The 25841-nt window shown below is 33.9% G+C and overlaps 2 protein-coding genes across 2 annotated transcripts; one reads left to right on the forward strand and one right to left on the reverse strand.

Moving 5' to 3' along the window:
* wmd (serine-threonine kinase receptor-associated protein wmd) lies at positions 1 to 8684 on the forward strand. The gene is made up of 8 exons (XM_013313561.1): positions 1 to 284; positions 1413 to 1547; positions 1872 to 2030; positions 3676 to 3797; positions 6148 to 6229; positions 6579 to 6746; positions 7233 to 7441; positions 8457 to 8684. Exons 1-7 carry the CDS (start codon positions 170 to 172, stop codon positions 7424 to 7426), a joined length of 975 nt encoding a protein of 324 aa, XP_013169015.1. The 5' UTR covers positions 1 to 169; the 3' UTR covers positions 7427 to 7441; positions 8457 to 8684.
* A 289-nt stretch (positions 8685 to 8973) lies between these two features.
* LOC106118771 (uncharacterized) lies at positions 8974 to 25549 on the reverse strand (the record flags this gene model as incomplete). The annotated part of the gene is made up of 23 exons (XM_013313519.1): positions 8974 to 10129; positions 10282 to 10438; positions 10639 to 10785; positions 10910 to 11059; positions 11191 to 11459; positions 11615 to 11799; positions 11914 to 12156; positions 12389 to 12592; positions 12854 to 13030; positions 13269 to 13442; positions 13671 to 13939; positions 14097 to 14235; positions 14351 to 14526; positions 14649 to 14801; positions 14884 to 15009; positions 15119 to 15348; positions 15499 to 15636; positions 16131 to 16323; positions 17462 to 17591; positions 19433 to 19502; positions 22700 to 22866; positions 24291 to 24445; positions 25383 to 25549. Coding segments are annotated over 23 exons (4008 nt in total), but the record flags the coding sequence as incomplete, so codon positions are not given.
* Positions 25550 to 25841: the final 292 nt, after the last annotated feature.

Below are 25841 nucleotides of genomic sequence, written 5' to 3' on the forward strand. Positions count from 1 at the left end.
CGTTGAAAAGTAATATGTAAAACCGGTATTGTTTTTATCGACCATCACTATGCAGTGCGCTTTTCCGTCAGTCGATTGTCAACATTCAGTACGATCAGACTCATTAGGTTAATTTTACAGATATTATATTTATTTTTCAAAAAGTACAATAATCGAAATTAACAATAAAATGACAACGTTGAAACAAGTTCCTCTCACATGTGGTGGCCATACTAGACCAGTTGTTCATTTGGATTTTAGTGACGTTACAAGTGATGGGTTTTATTTGATTTCGGCCTGCAAAGGTAAGTTTTTAATAGTACTTTATTCTCGGGGTGCCGTTTTTCCATGGCCTAGATATTATTGGAAGACCTGTAAGTGTATTTTGTTGTTTTTATCATATGATTGTTGGACAGATGTTAGAGAGTGTAGATGCGTTGAAAGGCCTTCACTTTTCTTATTTTGCTAGTAGTTCCAATCGGCCGGTATGCATTCTGAATGTGATCTGACCTTCTCTTTCCGGACATGCAGGAAGCGCCTTGAGTGGTGTCCGTATATTTCCTCGCGGTAGCTGCTTGCCTTGACAGTAAAATCGTGCTTTTTATTTGCGCCTGTGTGACAAGACTTACATATTACACGCCTTTGTATGTTTACGAAATGGTACTAGAATTCAAACTGTTTCTTTCCTGTTGCCTGTTGACATTTCACTTCTGTAGGTCACCTTGTACTTACTCAAGGTTCCTAAAAGTACTTGACATTATTGTATACCACATAGAATGTTAAGCAATACTCGCTACTACTTTCATTGTTTCATGGATTAAGGAAAATGAATTACCATTGTGATAACTTTGTAGTAAATGTTTTTTTACTTTTATTTACTACTAAGTTATGTAAATAATAAATAGTATTTTCTTGATGAGATATATTTTTAGGAAAGCATTTAGTAGTCTTTTTAATACCAGAAGGTGGTAAGTAAGTCATTTGATGTTAAGTGACACTACTCATAGAAATAGTGGACTAGATGGATTAAAAATTATTAATAACTATGCATTTCTTTTCCACAGTAACTTTAACTGTGTCTAATTTCGTGTTCACTTATACAATTTTTTACAAAAGGTTACAACATTCTTACTTCATATATTAATAATGCAATTTTATTACCTAGGGTCAGATCACTTAGTGAGTGTACTTCAGCTTTGATGTTTTAATGGGTCAGGTAGTGTGGCTCCGGTCAGGTTTTCCTCCTAACACTAGAAAAATCTCTGCTAATCACCTATAACAGTAGAAAAAAAGAAATAAATAAAAAAAAGTGCATTATAATTTCTAGTTAGACTGTATAATTAGTTTGCCTTTAAAGGGTTATGTGAGATTGTTAATGTCTATAAATAATTCATAACATCCTTTGTTATTGATCTACAAGTGTTTCTTTACAGATGGCAAGCCCATGTTGCGGCAAGGTGAGACAGGTGATTGGATTGGAACTTTTGAGGGTCACAAAGGCGCCGTGTGGGGGGTAGCTTTGACACAAAATGCAAATTTAGCAGCAAGCGGAGCAGCAGATTTTACAGGTATGTTCATATTTCACCCAGCTTTAAGTTATGGTAAAGGTAAAATCAACATTACTATAAATCGCAGCTTTATGTTTGTTGTATATTTTGAGAAATATGCACTATGACAAATGTTCCTTTTATAAATAAAAAATGTTCTTTTACAATTGTCACGAAGGCTAGAGTATATTTGAATTTAAGAATTGTTAATAGTTTTAGGTTATGGGTCTAATAAAAATTATTATAATATAACCAGTAACCTGTACTCTATAGAGATTAGTGATTACTCAAGTTATTAAGACGTAAATTAAATTTGTATTACAATTAATCTATCTTTTCTTTCAGCCAAATTATGGGATGCTCGATACGGAGAAGTGGTCCATACATTTGACCATGAACATATTGTAAAGAGTGTAAACTTTAATGCTGATGATACTCTGCTCCTCACAGCTAGTAATGAGAAACTAATACGGGTTTTTGACCTCAACAAACCAGATGCTGGAGGTAAGTCAACTTTCCAATAAATTTATAATGTTTTCGTATGAAAGGGTACAAAATTAAATCGTAATATGTAGTGTTTTGAGGGTGATTTACGAATTTCATCAGTTTTTAATTTTACTGATGACAGTAAACTCGCGACCACTGACTGAAAGAAACATTTGAAAATTTATGGTGAACCCTCAATTTGCTATCTGTTGTTGTTGTATGTTCCTTTGATGATATGGTAAAGTTTATGTTACGATGAAAAATTTAAAATTATTTAATTTATTTATTTAATTTAATTAAAAAAAAATTGATGAAAAAATAAGTATAAGCTTTGTATATTGCATGATTAGTAAGATAGTAAATGCTTTGTTCTGAGGGTCTAGCACGAATATTTGCGACACGCGCTTTCGTAAGGTCATCGACAGAATTTTGCCAGATGTTTCGAAAGGGTTCTCACGCATATTCCTGTTTTCAGCTGTCTTTTTTACATGACGTTTGCATATAAATCTCTTCCTAGGGTTGTATTAATATCGTTGATAACAGTTATTTGTATTACTTTAGAAATATATAAATACGGAAGATTAATTGAATGTCATGTATATTTCCGCAACCAACGTAGATTGCAAAATAACAAGCTAAACACTTCCTTTCTCTATACCCTTAAATATAACTTAAGCAAATATTTATACCTTTATAGTTAATTATATATCTTACTTCTAACTTATATTATAAATGCGAATGTTTGGATGAATGGATGGATGTTTGTTTGGAAGAATCTCCAGTACGGGTGAACGAATTTGGATGAAATTTGTCGTATATATAGAACATAGTTTTTTTATTTCGCGCGATCGGAGTCGCGTGCGACCGCTATATATTATGTATTTGTTGTTCAAATATTTCATTACAATTCAATAAGCAGTAAGTTTATAAGGAATCTAAGCGTACAATTCGAATGATTCAATGGTTGGATACATTTTTAAGCTAAGTTTTTTGTCAGTTTAAAATTCTTCAAACTTGCATGCTTGTAATTGATGAATTTCTCGGAATTTCTCACAATGAAAATAATTTTCAAATTGAATATAATTAAGTATTTTTAAAGATACATAGTTTTGAAATATAAATATGATTGTTTGAATATTCTAGTGAATTCTATAACTAGGTGAAACAGTTTTAGTGTTCGATTTTAATTGGATAAAGTCCGTGGCGTGATGTTTCTTAAGGAAATGTTGTCACGCGTTCCCCGCGAAGGCCTTCTTAAGTGTGATTATTTAATTTTTGTATGACAATAACCTTAATTAAAAAAAAATAGGTTTATATCTTATTAATATTATAAATGGGAATGTTTGGATCGATGGATGGATAGTTAGATGTTTGTTTGAAAGTATCTCAAGAATGGCTGTATGGATCCCGCTATAATCTGGCATAGATGTAGAATATAGTCTGAAAAAACACGTAGGCTAGTAATTAAGAAAGAGTCGCGGGCAACTGCGAGTTTCTAATAAAAATTTGAATGAATCTCTCCCTTATTTTATAGTTTGAATCTGTTATTTTCTAGTGATTTTTGATCGATATAGCAATTGAAGCAATATTTGAAAACTTTACACTTAGATATCATCAAATTTTATAGTAACAAAAAGTCTTAGTATGTCCTCTCTTTTTCCAGCTTTGGAAAAGTTCAGTGCTCACACAAACAGCATCAGACACGCCGTGTTCCTCAACAATTCGCGCATCGTTAGTGTGAGTGACGACCTCACCATGCGAGTTTGGGACAGGAGTAGTGGACAGGTGAGATACTAACAACACAAGTAACCCATACGGGTACACAGATGCCTCAAACTTTCATATGGCGCGTACCTGACACACCTCTAGCAGTTCCACTTTCATACATCTACTAGAGTTATCAATAGATATAGATAAAAAAAAATTGAGCCTTAGGGTACTGATAAACAAACATATACAGTCAGCGTCATATAGATCGTAACAGACAAGATATGCAAATATATAGGTACACCAAAAGTAATCAATTATATCGGTACACCAAAAGTCCTCAAATTAATAGATACATTCACCTTGCTCAAATACATCGGTACATACACAGCGTCAAATATACGAGTACATGCAAGGTGCCCATAAATATCGTAGCAGCCACAGCGTCATAAGTAACGAAGCAGTCAAGGTGTGCAAAAATATCGTAATATTTGACAAAATTGAACTCTATCTCTATATACTTGTGATACAATTCTTCTTCTTCTTCTTCTTCTTCTTCTTCTTCTTCTTCTTCTTCTTCTTCTTCTTCTTCTTCTTCTTCTTCTTCTTCTTCTTCTTCTTCTTCTTCTTCTTCTTCTTCTTCTTCTTCTTCTTCTTTACATCTTTCACGTTCCCACATGACTTGCCACCTCAAAGGACTCATATCGACTGACATAATGATTGCCATTCGCCGCTTTATATAGTCTTTACAACCGCCGATGTTGCTGCGACAGTACTTACACTTTAACGGAAGCGACTATACCTATGTTATTGAAGTTATGTATAGACATAACTTTGGCCGACATTAACATCGCCGAATGCTATTATCCATCTACACACAATTTACCATAGGTCGAAGACAGTCTAAAAAATTCATTTGATTATTGATTTTGGTCGAAATCATAACAATATTTGTATATGTCGTGGATATACTACCCTCGTAGTAAAGTAATGTTTATTTAATCATTGTAATAGTTCTATATTTTCTTTTCTCATTCATTATTAATTTCCTGCTTCTTCAATAGACCGGAATTAATTTTTCGCTTGCACATGTATACAACCACCTCACTTCACCCGCGATGGTCTGACCTAATTGTTGTTAACTTTATTTAAATTTATTTCTACCAGACAGCGAAAATTATAAAAAAAAATTGTCGAGCAAAATTTTACATCGACAAATTTTTACTGGTTTTTACCTGGTGTCCAAATTTCCAACAACCAGAACATTGTGTTACAGGGAAGTGAAAAGTGTCAACCTTGAACCTACATCCATATCCATAAACGTATGGTGGTAATTTATCGCTTTTGAAGACCACCTTAAAAGTCTCGCTGTCTATCCATTTTTCTTTTTCATAGAAATCGGGGTTACACTAGAATTATGCTGCTTGATAATCTCATTAAGTTCATCATCATCTTCACCACACTCACTCATTTATACGTAAATATATAAAAAAACAAAATTAAAAGGGTACTTGTTAAATTGATTCGCTGGACGTAGCCTCAGATTCGAACCGGTAAACTTACATATTACGGCAAACATACTAGAATACTGTACCAAACTAGTATATATTGTGACTAGGCAAAATTTGATATTAGTTATTACGTATCTGTCATATTCGGCGTGACATACTTTTATATTTAAGCGTTATGACAGGAGAAGAAAAATATTGGGTTGCCCAGTAAGTTCGTGCCACTTTATAAGGAAAATTGAAACCCTGTTGTTCTCTTAAATTTTTGGAAACGTTTAAATTATATTGGTACGACTCTATACATAAAACGTCTTTTATTTTTGGCTAAAATTAAAAAAAAAAATAGTTTTTATCTCAACCAATGAAATGAAATTATTCACAATATAGAAATTTTTGTGACGTTTGATAATAGTGGAAATCTGAAAATGAATCCACTTCAGCTACAGTCTACTCTAAGCTTCCTATCGAAAATCGGAACGAACTTTCCGGACAACCTATAATATTAATACAAAGTGTCAAATGAATGTAACAGAAGTAGTTTATTCCAAATTGTATCACAAGTATATAGAGATAGAGTTCAATTTTGTCAAATGTTATGATATTTTTGCACACCTTGACTGTTTCGTTACTTATGACGCTGTGGCTGCTACGATATTTATGGGCATCTTGCATGTACTCATATATTTGACGCTGTGTATGTACCGATGTATTTGAGCAACGTGAATTTATCTATTAATTTGAGGACTTTTGTTGTACCGATATAATTGATTACTTTTGGTGTACCTATATATTTGCATATCTTGTCTGTTACGATCTATATGACGCTGACTGTACATTTTTTTGGAAAAATACAGCAATAATGTATTAAAAAAATGCATGATTTGATTTCATGTGCTGAATTTCATGTTATTTTGTTTCAGGAAGTCAACAAAATAGAATTTCCTACAATTCCCAACAGTTTAGAACTGTCAAGAGACGGCGCAATACTCACAGTAGCTCATGGTAACTTAACTATTATTTAATTAATATAAAACTCTTATTAGAAATAATACAAAAATGTAGATTGCTTTTGCGTAAATCAATTACATTGGTAATCAATGATAATTTAGTAAATTTCATATTTTTTTACTATACTAGCTGTCGCCAGCGACTCCGTCCGATATAAAATATTCTCAGACCTACTCAATATGCTCACCAAATTTCATGAGAATCGGTCAAGCCGTTTCGGAGGAGTGTGGGAACGAAACACAGCACAGGGTACTAATTAAGTTTTTTTTAAATGCGGACGGAGTCGCGGGCGACAGCTAGTAAATGTATAAAGGCTTTGGTTAATAAGTAATTTGTTTTGTAGGTACAAACGTATCATTCTACTCGTCGGACACAATGCGCAAGATGCGAGAGTTCAGTGTGCCAACACCTTGCTACTCCGCGTCGCTGGCGCCAGGGCGCGCCACATTCGTCTGCGGCGGTGAAGACCTCAAGGTCTACAAGTTCGACTACAACACCGGCACTGAATTAGGTCACTTATATATATTTTTTATAAAAAAAATGCAATAAAATTTTTCATAATGTAGGATAGGAGCATTGGCATTGGCTCCTGAGCTAGGTCTTAGCCAGAGTTTTTCTTTTATGGTATTTTCTCTCAATGATTTTGACTTTTAACACGTATGTTAATTTTATTTGGGTTTATGTGCATGTGAGTTCCATTATAACCTAAACGACGACTGATGTGTGATTAGATTCGTATTTTTCTTCCGAATGTTAAACATTTTCCACAATCTGTCATCCGTTATCTGTCAAAGTTTTTTATACGTTATTTTAATAATTAAAAAAAAAACTTATTTTTTATTTTTTCGAATAAAACTAAAATTTCGAAGTCTACACTCACTTATTATTATTATTATTATTTACTTATTTACTGTGTGCTACTGTCACTTGATCATGCTGACATCTACAGTGAGCAAAAGGCAGTTTTTTTCTCATGATCGGACAATAATGTTTATAGAATCGAACAAAGGGCACTTCGGTCCGGTGCACATCGTGCGGTGGTCTCCGGACGGCGAGCTGTACGCGACGGGCTCGGAGGACGGCACGGTGCGGCTGTGGCAGGGCGTGCCGGGACGCGTCTACGGACTGTGGCGTCGCAGTCACGAGCCCGCGCCACTCGCCAACGGGTTCAAGGAGCTCGCAGCCAACTGACACCAACAACACTATGTAAGCTGTATTATAGCACATGTTCACACTGGGACATACACATACACTCCTACTATGCACACACACAAAACTAATAACACACATAAAAACATATGTGCTTGATAATTTTTGTCCTCTTTCCCTTCTCACACTTTTTCTTATAAGGAAAGGAAGTGGAAGTGGACTTTCCGGATGAGAGGATGCATGGAAAGGGAAGATATTTTCATTCTGTGCATCCTCTCCTCCGTCGAGTAAAGGTAGGCAACGCATATGCAATTGCGTATGTCTATGGGCAACGGTCACTTCGCTATATCAGCGATTTCAGGTGGCCGCTCGCTCGTTTGCCACCTTATGATATAAAAAAAATATTACTAATGTTATAATTATACATGCGAATCTTTTACATGGATGGATGGATTGGTTGAAGGTATCTTCAGAGCGGCTAAACGGTTGTAGATAAAATTTGGTTTACATATAGAACTTAATCTGGAAGAACATACAGGCTACTAATTATGTTTTCTTTTAATACCGCGCGGACGGCGTCGCGTGCGACAGCTAGTATAATAATTTAAGTACCTAGCACAGGAGACAGAGCTTTACTATATATATTTTTTTATCCACCATCCATTTATTATATATCCATTTACTTATCCAATGTAATACGAATGAATGATTAGATAAAAGAATTAACGTATCTATGAATGGATATATGGATTAAAGAATGAATGAATAAACGATTGAATGAACGAATGAATAGGTAAATTAAAATCGAATGGATGATTGAATTAATATATCAATGAATAAATGTATAAATTAAATTAAGAAAAGACTATAGGGCTTTATCAATAAACGTTGGTTTCTAAAACCAAAATCCCAGTGTCAAACATATTAATATCTCTGTTTGGTCAAAAATAATAACAGGGATGACGCTACGTTTAGACTAATCCTGATATTAAGCGTGACCTTTAGCTTGATAGGCTTCGAATCCCTCAGTAGGGATATATGATGGCTGACTATAGTAATGTTTATTTTTCAGAGCGACGATGAGCAGTGAGAAGTGAGCAGTAAGCAGTGAGTGTGCAATGTGAACTGAGCGCTTTGTGTGTGCAGTGCGCAGTTTAGTGCGCCCTCTGGCGATCCTGACGTTACAGCGCCGGCGCTGACTAACATTATTGGACCCTGTTTGTGTTGGTTTTTTTTATTGCAATACAATTTTTTTATACTCAAAACAACATGTATTTATTGTAAAAAGAATATAATGAATGATAATAATGTGCAACAAACAAAATGATAATGTGAAACGGAATAAAAAAATGATTTGTAAATAAGAAAATTTTTGCATCAATTTGATTTTCTTTTATTTTTTTAATCCTATAATTTTTAAGAAGCCTTCGTACATTCTGATTTGATTTTTGAATAAAAAAAAACTTTTATTTGGGTAGTAAAAATGAAAAAAAGTGCTTCGTCGATTTTTTTTTTCTTCGAAAGAATATAATATGTCCAATGAACGCATGCAAGATAATTTTTTGGGAAAAAAAGAAACACGTTTTTTTAAATAATAGGTGAGATTTGTATTTATAAAATTAAAATAGTTAAGAGCTAAAATATAAAAAACTTAATACTAGTATTTATGCCGATATTTTACAAAATAATTAACACGTTTTAAATCCTAGATAAAACACTAGGCAGTGATTCAATTACACACGATTAGGTAAATATGCATTGTATTGCTTATTGAATCTAATATTGTACGATTTAATGGTAACATTTTATAAGTATTGCCATATTGGTAAGTTTTTTTAATTAAAGCTAACATGGCCGTTTTACAATTCCCAACACTAAACATATGTTCAAATAATTTAAAAAAGGAATTTAAAGTTATTACAGCCGTGAATTTTGAGCTTTTAGCATTCGTTTTTGTCTTGACTAACCTAAAAAAGATTATTGAAAAGATTATATAAAATGTTTAGCTGACAATATTTTTTTTAAATAACTTTGGTAAGAATGCTTATGTGTGCTCAATTTTCGAATAAATTCAGTAATAATTAATTATAAATAATAACTTTACAATTTTAATGTTACAAGTTACTGTCCCTATGCAATTTATATTTTATTTAATTTATTAATAGTGTACATGAGTTTCCATGATGCTTGAGTATTTATTTATGGCCTAAAATTCACTAATGATTTAAAAAATTATAGATATTTGTTCTTAAAATTCTATAACTCACAGACGAATTAACAAACACCTGTCTTCACTATTAATTGATGTAGTTTAACCAAAAGCTTTAATGGTTAAATTATTAGCATTTTCACCATATATTTTAAAGTAATAGACAATAACAATATTCTCGTTATCATTTTATTGACATTTTCTATCACTTTGATGATGATTTGTCACGAAAAATCAAGCGATTTTTTGCAACAGTTATTCAAATAGCTTTTTAAAAATTGGTTTAACTAGCTTAAATAGCACACACTGGATTATAAATATGGAGCTTATGAGCCCCTAATATTCCTTCATTTGGCTATAAACGGCGATAAGTCTGGGAACTTGAAGTTGATTGGTTGACGTCGATGTCCGTTAGGATTGGGGGGAGCTGCAGTGCCGCACTGCGCTGTGCACACGTCATCTCTGAGTATCGCCTCTCGCGGCCATTCGCGAAGCAGTTGGGCACAGTCTGTTATCCGTAACGATGCACATTGGGCCTGTTGAAAATAAAAATATTGATATATAATTGAGCGAAGATTTCGTAATTGCAAACCAAAGACAAAGAAGACACAATAAAAAGAATGAAAGACCTAGTATATTTCCTATAAGCTATATCCATAGAAAATTATCTTTAGTATTCTGCACTTACCCCTTCTGAAGAACAGATGCATGACGTACAGGGCGAGGGGAAAGCGGATTCGCCGACCGCGACCGAGCGACCTGCAATTAGGCAGCCCTGGGCTGAACTCTCTCGCCACGCCGATAGGTCGAGCTTGGGCAACGACGAGCAAGGTACGCGAGGGTTCCTGTAAACAAGCTTTCAAATAAATAGTCTTCCCTTTAGAGGCATATGTAAAGATCTGTTTAATTTAACATAAATTATGTTAGCAAAGATATATAGATTGATGAAATATTTCTTATGGTACTGAAATTTCTTTTATTACTTCATCTAAATTGGGTAGTAGGCATATGTAACAAATAAAATTAGTTTCAGTAGTGTACTTACAAGAAGTTGCTGGGTAAGTCGAAAGAGGCGCGTTGGATGTCGCTCTGTATATCAAAGTTCTCGCATAAGATCTTGGACAATGTTACTTTGCGAATTTCCGCCAATTGTTGCTCCGTGAATCTGGCCGCGGGGTTATCGTTTTCATACCTGATGAGAAAGACAAATAAAATCACATCGTTTTAATCGACTTTAAAGAGGACGCGGTCCTCAATTAGTCTTTATATTATTAACAAGTAAAGTAGTAAATTGACAAAATGGAAACGTCGCATACCAGAAGCGATCGCATTTCCTGAGCTGCCTGAATTGTATGGCGATGATACAGGCGAAGGTAGGCCCAACCAGCCCTCCTTGCAGCGGCCTCTCGCTCATACCTCCCGGGAATAGATCGATGTCGTCCACCGTCGGGTAAATCCTCTTTAATCTGCAATATAATATAGAGTTAATATAAATTGTATGGAAGTAGACTTAATCAAATAATAGACATGTCATAATTTATTTCAAAGACAAACACAAATAAACTAGACATGGCTATTTAAACTAATGTATTTATACCGAGCAATAACTTCATCAGGAATCTCTCTCGATAAGTCTTCGAAGGAAGCAGCCCTTTTCAAGTTGCACAGAGCTCTGTAGTTGTTATAACTTGGTATTCCGTGATCTCTAGCTCTCTGGATGTTTAGAGCGACCAGATCGATTCCGGAGAACGGTATCTTACGGTCCTCGAACAGATGGTTTGTCACCTCTCCGGTTATGAACTGGTCAAGCGTTTCCATAGGTGTGGAAGATAGACCGCGCATCAATTCATCAACCATTTGCGGGTGCTAAAATATAACACAATATTATTTTTTGTTAACATATTGTACAAAGAAATAAAAAAAATGGCACGACTAGCTATTATTATATATAAAACATGATTAAATTTCGACTACCTCATAAAAACATGAGAAAACGGAGGAAGTTAAATTTTGAAACATACGGTCATAAACATGTCGGGCCTGAAGAACCCGTCCCTTAGTAGAATCGGTGGCTCAACAGGCTGGAAGTTGTGTGAGAGACGCGGCAGGTGTGGGCGGAGCAGTGAGTGACCGAAGCGGAACGCTGCCGCTGCGAACTCCGTTACTATTGCCGGGTTGCAAGTCGGTGAGTAGTCCTTATAGTAACCTGCAATATGTCATCAAATTTTTAATTTTTATAAACCAAAGTCCATTGGTACTATTGCTTAGTACTGCACTTTAACAGTACTTAATTTTGTTCAAATTTAAAACATTTACTTACCAGCTGGTAACAATTTCAATCCATAAAGATTGACAGCATTCCAGGACAGAAGTCGTGGTAGGAACTCGTTGTAGATGATATGTGTGAATTCCGCAGCGACGATGCGACGCGTATGTTCAAAGAGCAGCTCGGCGTCCCAGTGTGGATTGACTCCTCGGAGGCCTTCGACCAGGCGATTGTGTTCGCGGAGGAAGATCGTGTGGATGGCGGTCAGGCCGGGCTGCTCTGATGCTCTGCCGTCACCTGTTAATAATAATGTTGAATGTTGAAATATTGAAGATTAATATAAATTCATGGAATATCTTTACTTACAGAACCTTCGCTACGTTTTGTATCGGGCTGGTTATCTCCGACCTATTGCGAACTTTATTAGAACATTTAATAATCATTATTTTCAAAAATAGTCCGATTAACAAGGCACGAAGTTCTCTTGATCACTGCTATCAATATAAACATATTTTTATTTGTCACCCACCTGCAATGAAACAGAACCCACTGGGCGCCTTGCACTCTGGATGGCTGTCGGAGCGGGGCAGCAGGTCGCGACCGTTGAGCGGGTGATCGGTGGCGTTAAGGCGGCCGTTGAAGCCGCGCAGCTTGCGCACTATGCAAGGGTTCTCGCCGTAAATTACTGATGCATCAATGAACGCAGTATTCTGATTCACTTGTTCACGAGGACCTGGAAAGAGGTTAGTTTTGTTTTACCAGTGTGTTTACAATAGATCATGATATCATGATTAAAACAGTCATATCAGTTAATGAACCAGATATAAATAACTGACTACAAAACTTATAGGCTAGGTTCAGAATTTTACATATGAAATTCTGGCCTCAAAATATCATGTAAATTTGTCAACATCTAACGAACACAAAAGAACGAATTTGAATTTGAAACGCTCATATTTATTACGTCGTTATTTCATAGCAATAAGCATTTTACCTAAATGCTGCTGTCCGGGCAGACTTCTCATGAAGGGGAAGCAGAGTCGTTCGCCTGAGGTGATGTTGACTTCGGGGTAGTAGTGGTCGCCGCGCGGCACCGGGAACGGGTTGCACTCAGGGTGCACGGTGCGCGGCGAGTCACATGACCTGCAGTCGGGGATCGACTCGTGGAAACCTGCAATTAATTTACGTTGTAGCGTCATTTGACCTAATAAAAATATCGGACAACAATTTAAGCTTGAATTTTAAAGCGTCTGTGCAGTGTAAAAATTTTATTATCATATGTTGTTTAGAAGACTATACACAACTTGCTTGCATGAGTATTTAAGTTAAGATATTTAAATCCAGTACAGAAATGATCATCTTTATAGTTTTGTATACAAACTTAGTTCCACTTTATAGTGTGTCAATACCTTTATGAATAGGCGTCATGGTGAGCTCGTGGTCGACAAATTGCGCAAACTGCATCACCATTAGAGTGTAGCGAGTGTGCAGATTGGAGATGTCGGGATGGATGACGGTAGAAATGATGCGGGGCGAGGGGAGCGGCGTGCCAGTCACTGAGTTGATGCGAGGTCTGCTTACACCTGGTACACAATACATGTTTTTTTTAAAATAAAAGTCAACAAATATCGGATTAACTGTATGATACTATCATGGGATTCCGGTGAACATGAATAGAACGATCCTTTACTCTAAATCGGTGATTCAATTTTGGTTACAAAAGATCAGAAAGCAATGAACAATACAAACATATCCTAAAATCAACACCCTAGCCTCATCCTTAGAAAAAAAATGATCCGAATCATGCTTACCATCTTCATACACTGGTGGTAACAGTCTAGCGAATGTCGTTAAACTCTTTCCTAGATTAGGATTTCTTAGATTATTGCAGTATCCCGTGTAAGTTCTGAAGGGGTTGTTGGCATCGCAGCCGCCGTTGTCGTCGCACTGAGGCTCGATGCTCGGTCCCTGCTGGTCCTGACCAAGGAAGCTGCTCACGTCCACAGATTGCAACGAGTCTACGAAGTCATTTGTAGAGAAGCTGAGCGAATCGTCGAATATCTGACGTTTGCGACGGTGTCTGGAATGGTATTAATTCATATTATGTCATATTGTTTGCAAATTATTATTGATTTTTAGGAAATGTAGAGAGAGAAGGGTAGTTTAAACTAAAAATGCCAGATTTCGTTTTTCTAGTCAATATGGTTAATAAAAATGAAAACTATTAAAGCCCTTACCCGGTATTCACAGTATTGAGCAGCTCGTTTGTGGCAAATTCAAAGAAGAGAGAAGTGTTGGCGAGTTTCAACGCGTATTTGTTAGCCTTCGAGAAGGAAGCTGCTGTGCCTACGGGAGACTTGGGATCCGCTCCTCCGCCTAAAAAGAAAAAGTCAGTAAGTAAATACCAAAGTTTCACAATTCTTATAAGCTTTATCACAGCCCTATATCTGATTCATTGTATTTTGTTGAAGTAAGTACTTTGAATACTCACGTGTTTCCCAAAGCATGTATTCCAGTTTTTTCCTGTCAGCCATCTCCTGTTTGGCTTTCTCGAGCGCAGCAGTTAGCATATCTTGTGACAATCTCTCCGCCGCTTTGGCGCCTGTTTCATCGCGCCACGCGGACAGTTCCAGACGATTGTGTTGAGAGCAATGCTGCGCTGCATTCCTTAAAAGAAGGTCAAAATTTAAGAACCATTTGAGATTTGTAATAATAAAAAAGACAACTGGAACAACGCAAGCAATAGTAGAAAAAAAGGGTTGATAAGAAATATTTTGGTATAAACTTACAAGAAGGGATCTTCTTTAACAAATGCTTTCGGTTGGATTTTGCCAAGATTTTCTTCGGCAGCACACAAAAGGCCCGCGAGTGAAACCTTCCTTACTGCGGCTAGTTGCTCGGGAGAGAACGAAGATGGAGGAATATCGTTTTCATACCAGAACCTGTAAATTATAAAAAGAAATTATACTTCCTTTAGCTTATTTACATATCATATTGATACCTTTTTATTAATACAATTCATACCTATCGCTCTTTTTCATGTTAGCGAATTGAAGAGCTAACACACAAGCTAATGTTGAACCAATAACAGCACCAGATGCCGCTTTTTCCATTGCACCACCGATCATAAGTTCCACATCTTCCGCATTCCTTTAAAAAATTACAAAAATTTCTAAAATGTGTCTTCTCTAAATTTTCAAGATTGTTATACTGGATTTGCTTTAACTAATTAGTATTTTTTTATCCTGTTGAACCTTACCTGTACATATCAGCCATCATTTCTTGCTGAGCTCTATTAAATCCTAGCTTTTCAAAGTCAGCGTACGATTTGACGTTAACCATCGGCTCACATAGACGCAGCGCCCGTAAGTATGACGATACGCCGTGATCTCTAGAACGATTCAAGTCCCACTGTGCTGAAGCCGGGAATTTAGAGACCTTGTGTGCACTCGTCTTTACCAAATCCATTATAGATGATGTATCGTTGATCTAGAACAAAATATTTAATCACACATTATTTAAATTAGATTTAAGTATCATTTAACAGTTAATTAACTTGTATTAGCAAACACTTTTTTTTAAATACACATGTAAACATGTCTTCATTGTGATAATATTATATTGAAAGACAAAACTTACCAAGTTTTCATGCATCATAGCATTAAATATGGGTGCTACGGCGATTAATTCGGCGTAGGCACCGGCGCGGTTGGTACTCGAGTATCCTCTCCAGAAACCTAAAGACGTTAGCTTCAATTCTGCCTTAGCCATACCCACCTTTAAAAAAGTATACTCTGATGAATAATTGAACAATCAATAGTTGGAAATTCAATACTTAGAGATTATTATAATGTGATTATCATATGCTCTTAGAGGATGCAATTACGTTTACTATCGTATTTGCTGTGGGAAAAGGCCCATGCTCATTTTTGATAAAATCTTTTTTAAGCTACTTAATTTAAAAATTGTAACTGGTTATTCAATCCAGATCGACAGTTTGACCTCATTTAAAATTGACGTAATCTTCTTACGGACGGCATCTTCTTAATTATGTTAATGATGATATACGATCGCGTAAGGTTAATGAACTTTACTGACTGGTTTTTGTTAATGTTTTTTATTTAAAAAAAAAGGGTAATTGTCTATGTATTAATTGCTACATTTGTTAAACTCATTATCTTTTTTTGTAAGAAGCACAAGTAAGGGGAGTCGCCAGCGACAGTTAGATATTTCCTTATTCGGAGGTTCGTAGTATAACTTAAAGTACTCACTTCGCCTAATAACACTGGCAGGAACTCATTGTAAGTTATATGCTGGATCATAGCAGCCATCGCTCGTCTAGTTTCTAGGAACAGAGTGACATCATCCCAGAATGGATTCATGGAGTATAGTTCGCCTGCGATGCGATTGTGTTCGGTGAACAGCGCCTTGTATAGAGGTGCGGTTGGTGTACCATCGTTGCATCTTTAAGAAAAAGATAAAGTAAAGAAATGTATCGGAAAAAAATGAGTTTCCACTGATGAAACATCAGTATAATAGCGTGTTGTTATCTCTATCTTAAGATAATGAAGATGAAATTATTCTTTATTTACCAATAAATTAGTCTGGGATTCTATGGCACAGAAAAATAACGTAATGAGATTGTCCAGGTTTACTTTCTATGGTAAAATAGTAAAAAAAAACAATGATACTATTACAAGTTCTAGAACAAAAACACGATTAAATAGTTTATATATAAGACTTGATATTTGTTAAAATCTCTATATTAAAATTAAATAAAATTTCACGTCAACAGCGTGGCTAATCTACCGTCCAGTCTATAGTCACGAATCTGTATTTTAGAGGCCAAGGCCATTATTTCAGTAAAAGTAAAAAAGTAAACTAAAATCTTTTGTCTTAGGTTTTCTTTTTTACTATTTACGTTTATATAACAATTTTAATACTTGATTAGGGTTTTTACTGTCTTATTTTTATCGTAATATCGTTATGTTATTTTTATTTAGCATATTTCGGTCACATTATAGCGAAATTATTAAAACCATCATTTGTACCGTGTAATAATTACATAACGTTTGTTGATAACTAACCAATATGTGTTACTATGACGTTTATATGAAAAAGAGGTCTTCAAAGCTGTTTGTACTAAAACAATTGCGGTAATTTAGTTAATGCTTAATTAATTGATTTAGTAGCGTATAATGAAGAGCCTTGAGTGTAAACAATGGTTGCCGGGGCCCAGCTGAATGCGCGGCGACACAGATACGTGGGACATATTCACATGCACGTGCATTATCTACCTCTAATTACAACTAAGATTTATTGAAACCAAAAATAAATAATAAAATACCACTGTTGACATAAATTGGGACATAAAAATGGCAGATTTTTCAACAGTTTTATTACGAGACAAGGAAACTAAAATTTACAAAGATGATTTGTGTAACAAGACAACAGAGTTACATTCAAGTTGTTTTATTGCGTTGAACAACACAAGTTAAAGAAAATGTGATGAAACCTTTTATTACATAAATATATTTAAAATACGCCTCTCAACAGTCATATTTGCCTATAAATTTAATAACTCTATAATTGCAATACTTACTTGCGACACGCTCCTATATCCAGTTTTCCAGCGTCGTATAGCCGCAAGGAAAGAAGTTCCTTTTCTGAGCTGCCGTATAACGCGGAGCCGTCGAGGAAAGCCGTTGCCATATTCATTTGTTCTCGCACTTCTGTAGGAGAAGAATTCTTTTGTTATGTAAAAGATATTTTATTATGCATCCATTTAAGATATTTGATTATAGTGTATTATCTTATGTCAAAATTGCAAATAAGCTGAGGTTAGTTTCCTTTTTTAATTTAATAATTACTTTAATGCCAAAATAAGCAAATGTCATGACATTTTAAAAATATAGGAATTATCGTGTTTATGATATTAAATAAACAAAATATCGGAAAACCTTTAATTATTACTTTGATATATTTTAGACAAAATGATATAGTAATTTACTGTAAATAGGTATTCGTAATTTAAAAATACTCATTTACAATTTGTTACTGACGTCAAAGAAGGAAACATTAAATTAATCTTAATATCTATTTTATTTTTATGTAGTTATTACTTTTCTGGTGTTTATCTATACAATTAATATAATTAAAGTTGCTATATTACCTATCGAAAAATATATTTTCTCGAACATAAGTATTTGCGTGTCTTATAAAGAAAATTCAGTTTATTTTTATGTCTGATTGCGAATAGACCGCAAGACCGAGTTTGTTCAGGGTAATTTCCTAAACGGCTGGACCGATTTTGACGAGTCTTCGACGGGATGGAAGCTGATGTATGCCACTTATTAATAACATAATCTAAACCAGTTTTAAACATTACTTCCTTAATCTTATGGTGAGGTTAAACTTGATATCTATTTAGGTAAATATATATGCAAATATAGATTGTAACTAAAGTCAATAAGAATGTAAATCGCTTGCATTTATAAAATTATATACCATATAGTGTTCGATGGATGCAACCTTTCAAACAACTTTGCGTTCACTCGAGGCACGTGATTTTGTACGCAGGTGCGGCACATTGTTTTTATAGTATACATTTAGGTATACAAATTTGTAACGGTCTATGAACCAGTGGGTAAGTGAAGGACAATTGCAAGATAAGATATGAAGTAGCCTATTCAAATCCCCGTAACGGTTATATCGATTTTGACAGGACTTGGACGGGAAGTTAGTTGGTGCACAGGGGTTATAGGCTACTTTTAATTCTGTGCTGACGAAGTCGAGGGCAATTGCTAGTATTATAATAAATAATAAACGACAAGCGTTAAGTAATTCTAAATTGTAGTCGTTTTTAATTAGTTTATAATTATGTTTCACGAAAGTTTAAAAATTATTAGGTTTATATAGAATGTCGGTGGTATATACTTAGTATCGTACATAAAAGGTAAGTTAAAACTTTGGATACGGATAGTCATCATTCGTAACAAATGACTTTCGTTAGATAGCCATCATGTGAAGGTAAACTTTCTTTTAGAGTTAAACATGGAAGAAAGTAATAATATACCAACCAATCACGAAGGTTGTGATGCTTGGAGTGTAACAAAGAAAAGGAAATATACTGGTCAAGGCTTAAAGAAGTTGATATATGCGGTACGCTTTTAAGAGTTTTTAAATTTGATTACCATTGTCGAGAAAACAAAAGACTGAATAAATGTCTTTATAAAGAAGTGAACGATATATACATATATATATATATATATATATATATAATATTTTTTTTATAGTATAAGGTGGCAAACGAGCGAGCGGCCACCTGAAATCGCTGAAATAGCGAAGTGACCGTTGCCCATAGACATACGCAATTGCATATGCGTTGCCTACCTTTAATAGACGGAGGAGAGGATGCACAGAAAAAAAGAAAAATTTCTCTTTCCATGCATCCTCTCATCCGGAAAGTCCACTTCCACTTTCCATCTTTTCCTTATAAGAAAAATGGTGGGAAGGGAAAGAGGACTATATTAGGCCTCCGGGACGATATATAATATATTTTATTAAAACTTACCGAAACCACAAGAATCTATGTTCCTGGTAGGTGCAGAGCGGACGTATTCGCACGATGACGACTCACATTTCTAGAAACAAAAGAAAATACATTACAGCATATACTTTTCATATATATAAAATGACTATCAAATCTATCTGTACAACTCAGATTTACGGAAATATTTGTTTTTTTTTTTACATTTTTTAATTAAATAAAATAAAATTTACATCACATATTATAAGTATCGGTTGTTAAACAAGAATTCCCCATCGGATACTATAATCTCTTAAGTAACAGACTAACAATGGCTATGAAATGTCATACAAATAACTTTCACCGCACACGCTCGAACCTCACACGTAACTTGTGCGTCCGTAATTCCGTAAACTAATATTGTGTAATGCACGCCATCGTTTCTTTTCGTATTAATTTTTAATTTTTATTCAACATTTTTTAGGCAAAAGGTGTCAAATGGTTATGATGTCTACGTGATTATTGACAGGTTTTACTAAAATGTCACAAATAGCAAATTTATTAACACTAGCAATCGCCCACGACTCCGTCCGCGCGGATTAAAAAAGAACAAGCATAAGTTTAAATAAAATATGTTGCCTATGTGTTTTTCCATACTGTGTTCTCCATCAGTGCCGAATCAAATCCGTTTAGTCATTCCGAAGATACCTTCAAACAAACATCCATCTATCCAAACATTTGTATTTATAATATTACTGGGATAGTATAGTAAGATTAGTAAGATATTAGTAAGATTTGTGTATTTAAAAATTATTCAATTAAAAACTAATATTCAAATGTAAAGTTATAAATTCATTATAGTTAGATAAAAAAAGGTAAGATCAAAGACAAGGTAAATGTTCTGACATTTAAAAACATATGAATACAATAAATAGACGTACATAATACGTAGATATAATGGTATATAACAATGATGTTCATATGTCTTAAAACCTTGACATGGGTATTTTATTTGTAATAATACTTGTAATACGATATTGATGCGTTTTATAATTTTTCTGAAGTTAGCATTGTCATTTTTATGAAATGAAGCGTTAATTTTGTAAGTACATCTTTATAAGGGAATTGCGCGAACCAATAAACATGTAATTTGACACTTTTAAATTGTAAATTGCAGAAGTACATAAAACTTTAATTAATACAAAAATCTAATACAATTCGAGCTGAAATGAATTATGGTTGAATTTCAATAAACGCCCAATAGTCTTTTCTTTCATTATTGTAAAAGCTTTTAAAGAACAATTATAATATAAGTGCTTAAATAAATTGACTATTAAATGATTTAACTTTTAATTATTTTTTAATTAACTATTTAGATTACAAAAATAAGATTGCAAATAAAAATACGCTTCCTACAAGGAAGAAATATATAGTAGAAAGATGTTTTACAATCACTTTTATTTAACCTTCCTGGTACAAGGATGAATAAACGAGATCGTTGTAGTCACGTGCCCTGAGAACTTGTCTATAAGGAAGAGAATGCCCGTTACATCATAGCTTTCACCATCTTTTGAGAGCTCTGTGGCTTTCTTTGAACTTTGTACAGTCAGCTGCAAAAATATCTATACATTTACAAAGCTTCAAAAACTAGTATACCCCTTTGATTTCAAATATATATATACACGTCTCCGTCCGTATTCTTCCCACCGTGATAACATTTTAATGGATATTTAGAGCATAAGTATTTTTGATACCAAAGACCTATACATGTTTGTAAAGTAAAAAGTGTATGCATATTTATGCAGCTGACTGTATATGATGTGATCACAGACTTAACTGAGTTTCTTTTAAACTTAGGTATCCGAAAAATAAAAAAAAATATTATCAAAATAACTTTTAATTTGAATTCACAAGCTTTGATAAAAGCTTGTTTTTTATTGAAATAATGTTATCGGTACCCATATCTTGTAACTTGAGTCTTTTGAATAAATATTATGCTTCTCGAATAAAGAAATCCTTTTTGGTTGTTTCATAAAGTGTTAAATTCAAGGTGCGATTTTCATACAATTTTAATTGTCAAATTTAGTTTTGTATTTTAAAGTTGAATTTACTTAAAACTATCGATAGTTTAACTAAACAATAAAACTCAAGTTATGGTTTTATGATATTTAAAGGTTGTGTGAAGGTCATTAGAATAATATGCGCTAATAAGTTACTAATCGTGTCTTGGTCAAGTTCAAGTGATTAGGCTCGATTAAGTGAAAAGATTGCATCACTAGATGTTTACGTTTGTATTGTGAATTGCATACAATGTATACTCTTGATGAAGCATCCGCTGGCCTTAACACCGTGACGTGTGGTCGGCGACATAGGCCAAGGCGTTTCTGATTAGCTCGGCTTTTTAAGATCTTTTGTATACTTTATAACAACTAAAAATTGTAAGAAGCAATACTGAAACTGTTTAACGTTCAATATACCAATTGACTACGATTTTATCTGGTTATGATGTCGAAAATTGGTAAGCAAAAACTTTGTAAATATACGCTATAATTGAAGGTTTCCACGTCACAGTTAAGCGAAAATAATTTCGAAACAAAAAAAAAAACATAAACGCAACTTTTTATGCGTTATTACTTAGATATAGAAAAAAATTAACATAAGACTACCACTCCATGTATTTTTAATCGAACTTGTATCACCATAATTTTTGGAGAGTCAACAAAAAAAGTAAAAGTAGATCATAGTGCATAGAGGAAGGTTACCGAGATGAAACTTTAGAAGGATCCACGATGTCAGTTTTGGATATGAAAAAAATATTTTATAGTTAATTTATATTTTACTACTTGATTTACTATTAAAGGCGAAATTGCACAAAATAATGTTATCAAAAATCGCCAGAACAAATAACTCATAAAATGATCTCTTCGTGAAATAAACAATTCAAAACCTTCCTTTGTTAGTCGTCGTATTAATTGCGGCATCCAAGAGCTATCTTTAATGCTTCCGTAAAAGAAACTACACGCTACTACGAACACAAAACAACATAGAGCTTCGTGTTTTTCGACATAGCTATTGTTATGCAGTAATGATCATTTAATCAATAAATATTTTAAAATGTAATTTTAACCGATGATTGAAGAGTGGTGTTATTTTGCTTCCAACATTACTGCTTTCAATGAACCTAAGCCTAAATGACCTACCGCTACATTTCTTCATCTTATGATGATTTATTTCCCGCCATTATATAAATACATTCGGTCTTCGACAAACTTTTGGAAATTACCGATTTAGTATCTCGAGCTATATATTTACCTTGTTCCCGTTAGCAGTCGCGATCAGGTCATCCATAAGGAATTGTCCCCAGGCGGCCAATAAGCTGGTGACGTAATCATGTTCAGCTGGTTCAGTGAGTTGCGCGGCAGCTTGCACGGCGAGCGTGGGTTCCGGTAAATGCGGGGGAGACAACGGCTGAGATACACCTGGGAACAAGGATTAACTGATTTACTCAAAATTGATTGGTTACTGCGAGAAATGTACACTAAATCAGGCAGTGACTAAGACTAAGTATTATAAAAATGTTAGAAGAGCTGCGCATATTTTACTTTACAGCTACTTTTTTTAATGTCAATTAACTCCCAATACTTTGTTTTGTTTACTGGTCCTATCAATATCTTTTGGCTATTCTATTTTTATATTATTATTATACTAGCTGTAGCCCGCGACTCCGATGAAGAGGATCTTAATTAGTAGCCTATGTATTCTTCCAGGATATGTTCTACATTATGGCAAATTTCAGCAAGATCCATGCAGTCGTTCTGGAGATATTTTCTTACAAACATCCATCCATTTATATAAGCATTCGCTATTATTATATTGGTAAGATATTAAATAATAGTTCGAAATAGAGTAGAGGAGCATACATCTTGCATTTAGATTATACTAATCTAATCTTTAATGGTAGTTGTTCTAATTTTAAATAATTATTAAGATTTTATCGAAGCTTCGACTTAAATGGTACCGTCTATATCATAATTATGTTAATTTTATTGTACAACTTTACCATATCACATGATTTTGACTCAACCGTTCAACCTTTACTAATCTAAAATCATGTGATAACTTGATTTGTTTAATATGCTTAATCTAAACTTTGGCTTTTGGCATTATAATATAAGCTTTAAAAGTACACGTGGTTGCACATTTAGATAATGGAAATTTAATAGTTAAAATAGGCACTTAAGTAACGAACAGTTCCTGTATTATTAAGTGTTAAGTGCAGAAAACAATTAAGCTTTAATTAAGCCTTAACTTATTGAATAAGTAATGATTGTTCGTACGCTAAATTACTTCATAATACATGTAAGATAATATATTTGCATTTAATTTTGATTTTTTATATGAAATAAAGTTAAATATATTTTTTTTAATATAATAGAGCGATTTACTTTAAGTTTAACTTGAGTATGACACGAATTTTGTCTTTAAAATTGTTTACAAATTCATTTGACTTCGTGTCAATCTTAAAAAAATAACACAAGCGATTCAGCTAATTCTTATTAATTAAAATACACACATTTATATACATCCGTGTTTACTTAACACACTCAAGTGTGGTGTGTAATATAAGCTTTATTTGTTTAATTCGTTGCCAAGTTAGTAAACTTGCTTTGAAAAAGATGAGTTATTTAACTATAATTTTTAATATATTTCTACAAAATTTCATCTTAATATTTGTTTCAAATCACCTTTAAAAGTCTTTAATATCTGGATTAATCGCTTTGACTATAGACATGTGAATTTCCATTATCTTTGATACGATAAACACTCACATATAGTATCATCGTTATGATTTAGAATTTTAAGCTGTTTTATGGTTACATAGTTCGTCGTTTTAGTTACTTACCATCGGCATAGTTCGCAGGTAGCAACCTTAGGAAGACATCTCCTCTTCGACCCCATGGCCTGTGACGTACATTGTTGCACTCCCCACTAGCGCTACGGTATTTGCTAGGCGGACAGGGTGTCGTACTGATGTCATCTTCTGACGAACAGTTATACCTGTGAATCAAAAAACGTGTGCGTGTGTATATATTTAATATATTAACGTTCTTTTGTTTCCCTTCATGCAAATTTGAAAATTTCATTCATTACATTTTCTTCGGAACAAACGCAATAAAAAAGTGTTTAAGCTAACATTTAAGAATAAATTCAAAATAATAAAATTACGACGTGACGTCTGTTTTATATTTCACATGTGATGTTAAGTAACAAATTACCTGAGAAAAATGTTATTTTTGGCATGCTCTGATGATTCTAAATAAAAACTTTTTTTTAAACCAGCTACAATAAATCAGTTTTAAACAGTCTTCACTATATTTCACTAATTTCCCAGATATACTGCCATATGAATACATCATAAATTTCTCTTCTAACACCAAAAATATTAATGGATACTATTTAACATTACTACAAAAAAGGATAGTTGACTAAATCCTCTTTACATTCCTCAGACGATTTAAATGTTATGCAACGAAAGCGGAGCAAGATTTTTGAATAAATTAATGAAAGGTAAAAACTCATCACGTAAAAAACACTTTTTTTTTAGTACACTCTATAGGGTTGTCACAACTGTAAAATAAATATACAGACAAAATATATTTACATTCAAAATAATCTGAGTTCACTCATTGTCCTTAAATTAACTTTGTCTTGTGTTGTTTTGAATGATTCAAACAATTTGGTATTTTAGAAAGAAACGCCACCGACAAATTGTGTACAATAGAAAATCCTTTTTATAATTCTATCTTCACTTTAATCGGGTTACAAGTAATAAATGCTAATATGTTCTAAATTCATAAAATAGACTACTATCGTCAGCACTCAGTAAGTGATTAAGAGAGCCCTTAGTAGACTTAGAATAAGAAATTTACATTCAGGACTATTTAAGTATCGGTCATTAAACGGTTGTAAGTTTTGGTTAAAGTTTTAAACTTACACATCGTTAGCGCCCAAGTGGAACCTCCTTTCTAAGGCCAAGGCCTCACTAACAGTTCTTCGTAGGTCGCTGGGCACAGCTTGTATGTTGGTGTCTTCTATTCTGCTCTTTTGCGCTAATGTCACCGTACACGCAACGGCCAATAGTAACACACTACTACGATATCTGAAACAAAGAGATAAATGTCATAAAGTCATAGAGAAAAACATAGACAATAATCTATGTCAAAGAAATATTTGAGTTATAATGCTTTGGAATTTCTAAACGAGATGTTTTCAAAGTTTAATTTTTAATGAGAATTCAACTATAATTAAATCAAACTTGGTGTGAACCTTAACTTTATTCAAAAATACTTTTTTTTGTAAATTTACTAATATTTCTTTTAACATTCCAACTAAGCTGTAGGCTTGTGCTAGGATATGGTTTACGACAACAGTCGAATGGCGCGATTAGAACCCT

This window comes from Papilio xuthus, unplaced genomic scaffold (assembly GCF_000836235.2).
Source record: "Papilio xuthus unplaced genomic scaffold, Pxut_1.1 DF827542.1, whole genome shotgun sequence".
NCBI lineage: Eukaryota > Metazoa > Arthropoda > Insecta > Lepidoptera > Papilionidae > Papilio > Papilio xuthus.

What these genes read in the sequence shown, in the direction of transcription:
- wmd (XM_013313561.1), top strand. Translation starts at nt 170, where the DNA reads ATGACAACGTTGAAACAAGTTCCTCTCACATGTGGTGGCCATACTAGA. An exon ending in CGGAGCAGCAGATTTTACAG is followed by an intron (nt 1,548 to 1,871) that starts GTATGTTCATAT and finishes CTTTTCTTTCAG; the next exon opens with CCAAATTATGGGATGCTCGA. An exon ending in AATACTCACAGTAGCTCATG is followed by an intron (nt 6,230 to 6,578) that starts GTAACTTAACTA and finishes TTTGTTTTGTAG; the next exon opens with GTACAAACGTATCATTCTAC.